This window comes from Apium graveolens, chromosome 2, assembly GCF_009905375.1.
Source record: "Apium graveolens cultivar Ventura chromosome 2, ASM990537v1, whole genome shotgun sequence".
NCBI classification, from domain to species: domain Eukaryota; kingdom Viridiplantae; phylum Streptophyta; class Magnoliopsida; order Apiales; family Apiaceae; genus Apium; species Apium graveolens.
The window spans coordinates 215549582-215559003 of NC_133648.1; the positions used below are offsets into that span (position 1 = coordinate 215549582).

The following is a 9422-nucleotide window of genomic DNA, read 5'->3' on the forward strand; positions in this document are numbered from 1 at the left end:
ATCCTTAAATACATTTTAATTAATTTAATATTATTAGTTTCACTTGTATTCACTAAAAAATAATTAGTTTGTTATTAATAATTTTTCACAACTATATATGTTAAAAACAATCATTTAATATAATTGTTACATTTGAAAATAAAAATAAAATTGTTTTCAAATATAGCTAATCATTTTAGCTAATACCACTAAATTACAATTACTTACCGATTCAACAAATTTTATATAATTTCTATTTTATACAATTTTAGCTAATGAATATAGTTAATAGCATGGTAAATGTTATGCTCTAACAGCTGTTGATTTTTGGCCACTAACCCATTTCCTAATATGCAAGTGGAAAATAAATAATCAGACTCTAACCCGCCTTCCTATTTGGCCTACAGACTGATACCATAATAGAACACGGAAGGACTTACAACTTACAAGACTCTCTAACTGGAGACATGGCCACAACTGATAATCAAATAGTCAAAGAGATTGACTGTGTTGAAGAGATAGTGAAAATGGACCCTTCATTCATCCCGAAAAGATACATTTTAACTGAAAAAGATGTATTCAAAGATATGGAACTCCCACTTCTTTCTGCAGAAGTCCCGGTCATCGACATGGCATTGCTTTCAGAAGGCCAAGAGGAAGAGCTCAAGAAACTTGATGAGGCCTGCATGTACTGGGGCTTCTTTTTGGTAACATATGTTTTGCTGCTTATTGATGCCTAAACCTTGTTCTAATGTTAGTTGTGTATTTTAAACTTCGTCTTCTATCTAGGTGATCAATCATGGAATCGACGAAGGAGTACTAGAAGATATGAAGACGGCTGCATCTGTGTTCTTCAAACTTCCTCTAGAAGAAAAGATGAGATACCCATTTGATCCACTGGCTATAGAAGGTTATGGTAGACCTTACCCTGTCACTGAGGATCAGACGGTTGACTGGTCAGATTCACTAATGTTTCGGCTCTTCCCAGTCCGGGGTAGGAAGCTTAAGTTATGGCCAAACAAACCAGCAGAACTCAAGTATGTTCTTGTCTCCACTACGCTACTATTTCTACGTTTCCATATTTTCTCTTTAATAATAATCCACAATACTTTTAAGTTAATATGTTATCTGTGCAGAGGGGCTGTTGAAGCATACTCTGTTGAAATTGGAAATGTTAGCAGAAAACTCCTTGGTTCCTTATCCTTGATAATGGGGATGGAAAGTAATGATCTTCCTGAACTACACAAGGAAATGCAAATATCTATGCGAGTAAATTACTATCCTGTCTGCTGTGAGCCTGAAATAGTAATGGGAATGAGTCCACACTCTGATGCAACCACCATAACTATACTTCTACAGGATAACAAAGATAACAACATTAACGGATTGCAGATTCGTCATAATGGAGGATGGGTGCCTGTGCAACCAGTACCCAAATCGCTGATTGTCAACGTGGGAGATGTATTAGAGGTATATCTTAAACGGAAATTTACTCCAGTATTGGTCATAAAAAGTTATCTTGAAGACTTTGACCCCATGACTTTCTCATGGAAGGCAACAATAGATTTCAATTCCTTTTTAACTTACCATTTTAATATGTAAATTTGTTCTATTGTGAAAAATGATAATAGATATGGAGCAACGGGAAGTACAAAAGCATTGAACATAGAGCAATGACAAATGGAACAAGAGCAAGGATCTCTTACGCATCATTTGTGACTCCACAAATGGAAGTAGAAGTAGAACCGTTGAAGCAGATGTTCAATGACTCACAGCAAAAGAAACTGTACAAGAAGGTCATTTACGAAGATTATATAAGGCAAAGTCTGCAAAGCAAACTAGAAGGAAAAGCATATATTGCAAATTATACTTCATAAGCAAAAGTCCTTGTTCTTTGAATTCTGTCTGTCAACTGGCCAGTAATTAAGCACTTTGCTTTCACAAATACGTATTCACTTCTGCGACTTGAAAGATACATGAACAATAAATAATTGCGTGTCAGTGTGTTAGTTTGCTCCATTTTACTCTTTGATCCTGTGATTGCATTTTAATATAAGAGAAATGATTCTCAGAGCCTTTTGTTCAATAGTTCTGAACAACTCATAATCAGAACACATAAAATCACTTTGTAAAGTATCATGATTCATAAAGGATTCCATTAAGAGAATATCAGGTTCTCAATTGTTAATGTACAGTGTAGATGTCCATCAAAGACAACTAGCGTTAAACATTTAACATTCTTTCACACGATTAAAAGGGCAAAGACTTGTTCAGATACAATCGACAAGTTTAATTTAAAAGTTTGAGGGGGACAAAATGAATATGTTAGTGCATGATTATACAATCTGCAACTAAAGAAATTCCTGTAAAATAAAAGACTTGCAAACATAAAGACATAGCTCACACCATATCCAATAGCTAGAAGCCAAGACTGCTACTCTGCCACTACACGTGAGAAACCTACCACCAAAAAAATCTATATTTCTCCTGCGATCGCATCAGAACACAGAAGCTAGGAAACCAAAAACAACAGACCATGATTCTCCTAAATATATCATCCATGAAAATAAAAGAGAAACCAGATGATTTTCCCCTTCAACTCCACAACAAAAAAGTGAAAAAATAATAACAACGGTCTCCTGGTAACTTCACCCAAAACCATCCATTGTCCATTACTCCGTTAACCTGAACAAAAGGACTTCATTCAGTTGTCCTGGTCGGAGTCATTAGCTCAAGAATTAAAGTAGCTAAAAACACGTATCTGTCTGTATTTACTGCCATTTAATTAACAACGTGGGTGTTTTAACATATTTTGTTTACATAAAGTGCATATCACAAAGCCAGTACCAACAATTTTCTTTGTTTCGAAAACGATAAAAGTTTCATTGATAAAAAGTTCGAAATACAACTTGTTAAATCTAAATGTATAATCACTATCATCTTATGCGATATTATCAAGATTACACAATAATTTGTAGAACGGAAGCATACCTGATTAAATGACGGTAGATATAAATACCGATTGTTGGACTTGATTTTCCGTAGACTTGATTCGGCCTCTAATTGTATCTCAGTTGAACCAATGTGAATAGAGGCGTAGAGAAGACCCATTATATTTTTTATATAGTAGTCGAATTAGACCCGATTAATATTAATCACACTCCTATTGGGTATTACACATTACAAAACTCATACCGAATAAGATGTTATTGGATCCTTCATTTTGGACCACTTAAAAAAATATTAAATATAATTGTCTTTAATTTGTAAGCCCATATATGAAATAATATAAAATATTCCAACAATCTCCCACTTGGGTTAAAAATTATTCCAAAACACCAATTACATTCAATAATCTTAGGTGCACACAAAATTGTTTATTCTTTCATCTTCTTTAGTCAATCTGGTTCATCTCATATATAAACATGAAACCAAAGCGACATTCGTCACATTTTCGTACTTCGATCCTCAATGATCACCACATAAAATATATTTAATGACATAGATCAAGTATGGATGAATAACTAAAAATTACAAGCAATGTGATCTCAATCATACATATTTTCAATTGATCCTTAATGCTTTAGTGAGATCAGTCCTTATTCTTTCAATTTTATGTCAAACCCACAATTTAAAGATTAAATTCATTTAGAGTAATAGAGAGGAAAAAAACTCTTCATTATGCAGAAACTCAAAACGCATAATGCATCACAATAGTATCAACATAGAATCGAGTACTGAATATAAGAACAAAATGAAACTCCCACTAAAAATAGAAATCCTCCAACGAGACAACACCTACATAAGCAGTATGCCCATGAAAAATCTTAGGTGTCAAAGCTTTAACTAGGGGGTCTCCTAGCATAAAGTTTGTCCTTATATACTCAATAGACATTTCTCGATTTTGCAATCTTTCTATAAAACTTAATATTTATGTCTATATGTTTTTACATAATAAATATAACCATAAGTAGATTTATAGTATCTACATTACAAAAAAATCAAAAATCAAAATACCTAATAATCTTCAAATTTTCCGATTTCCGATAAACGAGCAAGCAATTTTTTTTTCTTGCAAGTGCCTTATAACCCGCTTTATTGTAATATAATGATCCATTCTAGGTTTACTAGAATATCTGTTTAACATACCCATCATGACTGCCAAATCGTGCAGAGTACTAACCTGAACATATATAAGACTTCCGATAACTGAAACAAATATAATGTTATACATCTCCTTTACTTCTAGATCATTTTTAGGGCATTTTTTAGACTAAATTTGTCCCCTTTAGCAACAAGAGTACTTATTTGTGCACAATCTTTCATGCCGAAATTTGAAAGCACCTTCTCGATATAGCTCTTTTGTGAAACCTAAGGATACCTAGATAACGATATTGATGTTTTTTAATCCCTAACATATAAAAGAGGTTTAACCAAGATCCTTCATCTCAAATGATTTAATGAGAAATCTCTTGGCTTCATTCAATAAGCCTATCCTGTTACAAGCTACCAGTATATCATCGACATAAAGCACCAAGAATATAAATTTACTCTCGTTGAACTTTTGATATATGCATTTTTCAACAACATTGGACTCAAAACCGTATAAGACAATGGTTTGATGAAATTTGAGATTCAAATACATGAAGCTTGCGACTCCTTCTCTTCATAGTCAATGCCTTCTTTTTTTTTGATAGAACCCTTTGTGACTAGACACACTTTATATCTTTCAATATTTCCCTTAAAATCCTTTTTACTTCAAATATCCATTAACAACCAATCTATTTCCAACATCCGGGAAACTTGACAAGATCTCAAACTTCATTGTCATTCAAGGATTCCATCTCATTAATCATGGTACCAATCCATTTTTTATATAATTAGCACTTCTTTGGAAGTTGACCGGGTCATCTTCCATTACCCCTATATCAAACTTATGCTCTTGAAGAAATACAATATAATCATCCAGAATTGTGCTCTTTCTGTCTTTAGTGGATCTCCTAAGTGGCACTTCCTCTTGAGTTTGTTATATTTGCTCTTCTTTAACACTATTCTCATTTTGAGTAGAAAAGTGTGTAGGTATATCCACATTGTTGTCTTGAACTATATGAGGTAAAGGAACTTAATCTTCTTTAAAGAAAACACCCCTAACTTTATATTCCCCCTAAAACTCAACATCCTTAAGAAATCTAGCATTTTCTGTTTCGAAAAAAGGACTTTATCAAAGGACCATAAAACTTGAAACCCTTTTTTTCAGGATATCTAATAAAATAACAACAAACGGTTCTTGAGCTACTCAGTATGTAGGCTGCAGTATTAAGTGAATCTCCCTGGAGTGATTTAGGTAAAGAAGGGTGACTAATCATACTTTTTACCATGTCCTTAAGCATTATGTTTCGTCTCTCACCAGCACCATTCATGCGAGGTTGCCCAAACATAGTTTATTGCAAAGCAATTTCGCATTCCTCTAGGAATTTAGCAAAGGTTTAGGACGTTTGTTCACCGAATCCATCATATCGACCATAGTACTCACCACCACGATCAAATTTGATAGCTTTTAATCTTCTTAACAAGCTGATTTTCAACTTCGGCTATGAAGACTTTAATGTTAGGCCTTTATTCAAAAGTAGAGGGGGGGGGGTGAATACAGTATAAACAATCAAATTGAAATAACAGACTAAACTAAAAGAACAGTTTTATATTAATTGATAAAAACTGATTACAATATTTTTTCAAAAGATGAACAAATATCCTTGAGAACTACTAGGTTATATGAATGATATATCAATGCACGACTCATAAAGTGTAAACCTAAATTGTGTTTATATACTACACAGCTACACAATCAATCTAGAATATGTGTTACAATAGAATACGGAATCCTAATACATATCCATCTATTGATTGCTACAAATATGTAAAGTCCTTCGCCGACATATCTCTAGAAATCTTTCCTCCTTTGATATCTCCTGATTTCCAGCTTGATAAATACTGATGTGATTAAATACTAATGACAAAAGTTGATCAGCAAATACTGATGGTAAATGTTGATGACGTCATCTCTATCAAACTCTGATATTAAATACTGATTGGAAACCTCTGATAGTTAAACACTGATATCATCAATTTCTTCTAATAATCTCCTCCAATTTGTGTATTATGTAAATATGTACAAGTTCCTAATTGATGATGTCAAAACTATCTAAATGCAGAAATACTAACAAATATACAATCTTATAGTTAGTGTTTCATACTTTAACTTCAGTCTTCAACCTTGGCATATCCAATAGCATCATCAAATATTTTCTTGAGTAGATTTTCTTCAAGAACATTCAAATACATCTCCATTCTCTGTTTGATATATTTGAGCTCTTCTATAGATTCATTATTTTGATGAATAGCAGCTCTAAGGTCATGTAGACTTGATCTTCCAAGTGACAGATCATCCAACTCCAAGAAACCAACCGTCTTTCCATTTAGATTGAAAGTAAGAACTTTTACACCAAGGGATGTAGTCAATCTGGCTCCTCCAGTAGGCATATCAACAGTGTTTCCAGAATCATCAATGTGTTTTAGAGTGTATTTTTACTTATAAGTCATTCCTCTCTGCTTTTTCAATACCAGGTCTTTATAAATAAGTAGACCACTAGGCAGTAGTAGAGTTGATTAGCTTTAGTAATATAACAATATATGCCAATTCGTTCCATGGTTTGTCTTTCATTTTCTCTTGAGAAATCTTCAACCTTTTTCCAGATTCAAGAAAATAAAGCATCTTTTCTTTAGGCTTATTTGTGTCATAAAAATCAAACACTATTTGAACTAAAAGAATCTTTAATAAGTCCTCAAACTTCACATTTTCTCTTACTCCTGTCAGATTTCCGGGCTCTCTTAGAATTAAAGCATTGCCAGTGAAATTATCAGCAATTAGAAGTCCCAAGCCACCCTTTCTTCCACCATTCTAGCTTGTGAATTACCACTGTAGTTCTTGTTAATGGTTTCAGAAGAATCCCTTTTTGGTGCAGGTTTCTTGCTTCCCCATAGTAGCTTTTTCTTCTCTTCAAATATGAATTCTAGTTTATCAGAGTTTGAGCCTTCTGAATCAGAGTTTGAGTTTCTTCCAGAAATAGGATGATCAACATTTATTTATTGAACTTTACTGTCAATAAGATGAATAGTATCAGAGGTTATAACTGGTTGAATATCAACATTTATTTCTCCAACTTGAGCAGTGTCAGTGGTTGGAATAATTTATAACTTATGAGCCCAATCAGATCCAAGAATCACCTTTCTCTTCTTGTGAACCTGATTGGTTTCTTCTTCAAGAAATTTTCCTTCATCAGCATCATCATGAGCTTGACTTATTAAATAAACTGGATTTATCGGTGTTTAAGTTTTAGTAGATGCTGATTTCTTCTTGGACTTTGACTTTTCACCAACCTTCTCATTTCCCTTCCTATCAGCATTTAATATAGCTTGAGACCTTAAAATATGTCTTTCAGCTTGTGTTTGGCTTATTTCTTTGATCATTACTCATTTGGTTGGCATTTGTCCAGAAATGCCTTCATATGGTAAGACAGTATCAGTATTTACTCGTCTCAAATATTTGAATTCCTCTTCCATTAGCCATAGTTGCTCAAGATGAACTCCTAGATTTTCGATTTCAAAAATCCTTCTACTCACCTCAGAATCATAAGCTTGTATTTTAGGATCCTTGTAGAATTGTCTTATTTCCTTTAACCTTTAGTGCTTATAAAAACTGACTTGGATCAGCACCGACTTCTATCTCTAGAATACCTTGGTCTCCATCAACATTTATGACTGACAGAGTTTGCTTTATAGTCACAGTCAGTTCTTTTAAAATAATTTGATGTTTCCCACTTTTACCTCTCTCTCCACCTTTCCTAGATTGGGTAGTGGTTTTGAAAGTACCACTAGATCCAATTAGATCTCCACCTTTCTCCTCAAGTAGCTTTCTTCCTCCTTTGCACCTTCCATCTGCAACATCATCCTTGTCATCAGCTTTTAGCTGGAGCTGTTTGCATTTAGATTTGGAAATTTTCTTTCCTATTTTGGCATCACCACCAAGTCAAAGGGAACCTATCAGCTCCATGGACTTCTGTACCCCATCCAATTGCCCAGATATCTTTTATTGAGTTTCCTCCAACTTAGCGTGATTAGCTTCAAGTTTGTCTTGTCTGGCAAGGATAGGTTTCAATTTTTTTTGCACCACAAGATCAGATTTGAATTTAGCTTCAAGGAATGCATCCTTGAGTTGATCATTTGAGAGTTGTCTGTCTGAGTAGATTGAATGGACTTGACCATTAAAGCTGAAGCCCTAAGATGAGTAAGAATACCAGGATTTGAAATTTGTCTTTCAGCTGTCTCCAAGTGTTGAGAAGCATGAGTAAGAGAGATAGGATAAAGGGGATCCTTCCATTTAGAAATTTATTCCTCATAAAAAAAACTTCTTTGTATTGATATCATCCAATTCAGCCATCTTAAGTTTCTTTTCTCTTTCAGACATGCTTTCAGGAAAGAAGATTTCACCAAAATCTTCATCAGGCTCTAATGTCACATTTATGTTGGACATATTAATATCTTCTCCATCATCAGACTCACTATCATGAACATATTCATCATCAGCCACTAATTCCTTGACTATATGTGCTACTTTATCTTCAGCATCAGCATATAAGGTTGATTCAAGAATTGGAGCAATATGTGATCCAGCTGCTTCAAAAACTACCATACCATCAACATTTAGCTCTACATCTTCAAGAATTGTAGCCATATGAACTGGCACATCAGTGTTTAGCTCCAAAATCTCAGTTCCAATAGAGTGTTGTGATGATTCAGGAATAATGGCTTCATTTTGAGTGAACTGTTCTCTAACTTGATCAATAGCAAGAACATGGAGTGTAATAGTGGATGGAATAGAATTGTGAGTGGACTACAAGAAAGTCTCAGTACTTAGACCTATAGGGAAATTATCAGCACTTGGTGCATCAGAGTTTGGTTGAGGGTCTATAGGTTGTAGATCAGCAACTATTTCTTTAGGACTTTGAGCACTTGCAAAACCAATCAAAGAACCACTTAATTCTCAATATTCTTTTAAAGTAGTCTCACTACTTCTCGCTCCACTCATCTCCTGACTTTTAATAGTCAGAGTTTCTTCACAAGGATTTGCTAAATCTTGACTCTCATCTACCTCTCCTTTTTCCAGGTAAGGATCATGTATCCCTTTAATTTTTTTTTTCTCTAAGTATTTTCTCTCATCCTCATATTAAAGGCTCAGAAAATTTTTTCCTACAGAAATAAGAGGTGGCCGAGAAGAGATGTATGTGGTCACATGACTAGGGGTACCCTTTTGTAAAAAGACACGATCATACCATCAGGATTTATTGAACTAGTAAAAGCTGACAAAACTGTATCAGTATTTAAAT

The 9422-nt window shown here is 34.0% G+C and overlaps 1 protein-coding gene across 2 annotated transcripts; it reads left to right on the plus strand.

The window, feature by feature from the left end:
- Positions 1–393: 393 nt before the first annotated feature.
- Positions 394–2045, plus strand: LOC141706163 (protein LATERAL BRANCHING OXIDOREDUCTASE 1-like). Of its 2 annotated transcripts, XM_074508981.1 has the most exons (5): positions 394–686; positions 769–1016; positions 1116–1248; positions 1339–1449; positions 1611–2045. In XM_074508981.1, the coding sequence occupies exons 1-5, from the start codon at positions 447–449 to the stop codon at positions 1854–1856; spliced, it is 978 nt and encodes a 325-aa protein (XP_074365082.1). In that variant the 5' UTR covers positions 394–446; the 3' UTR covers positions 1857–2045. The 2 variants fall into 2 exon arrangements, with proteins under 2 accessions (XP_074365082.1, XP_074365081.1); XM_074508980.1 differs by having other exon boundaries at positions 1116–1449.
- Positions 2046–9422: the final 7377 nt, after the last annotated feature.

What these genes read in the sequence shown, in the direction of transcription:
- LOC141706163 (XM_074508980.1), top strand. Translation starts at nt 447, where the DNA reads ATGGCCACAACTGATAATCAAATAGTCAAAGAGATTGACTGTGTTGAA. An exon ending in TGTACTGGGGCTTCTTTTTG is followed by an intron (nt 687 to 768) that starts GTAACATATGTT and finishes TCTTCTATCTAG; the next exon opens with GTGATCAATCATGGAATCGA. An exon ending in AACAAACCAGCAGAACTCAA is followed by an intron (nt 1,017 to 1,115) that starts GTATGTTCTTGT and finishes TTATCTGTGCAG; the next exon opens with AGGGGCTGTTGAAGCATACT.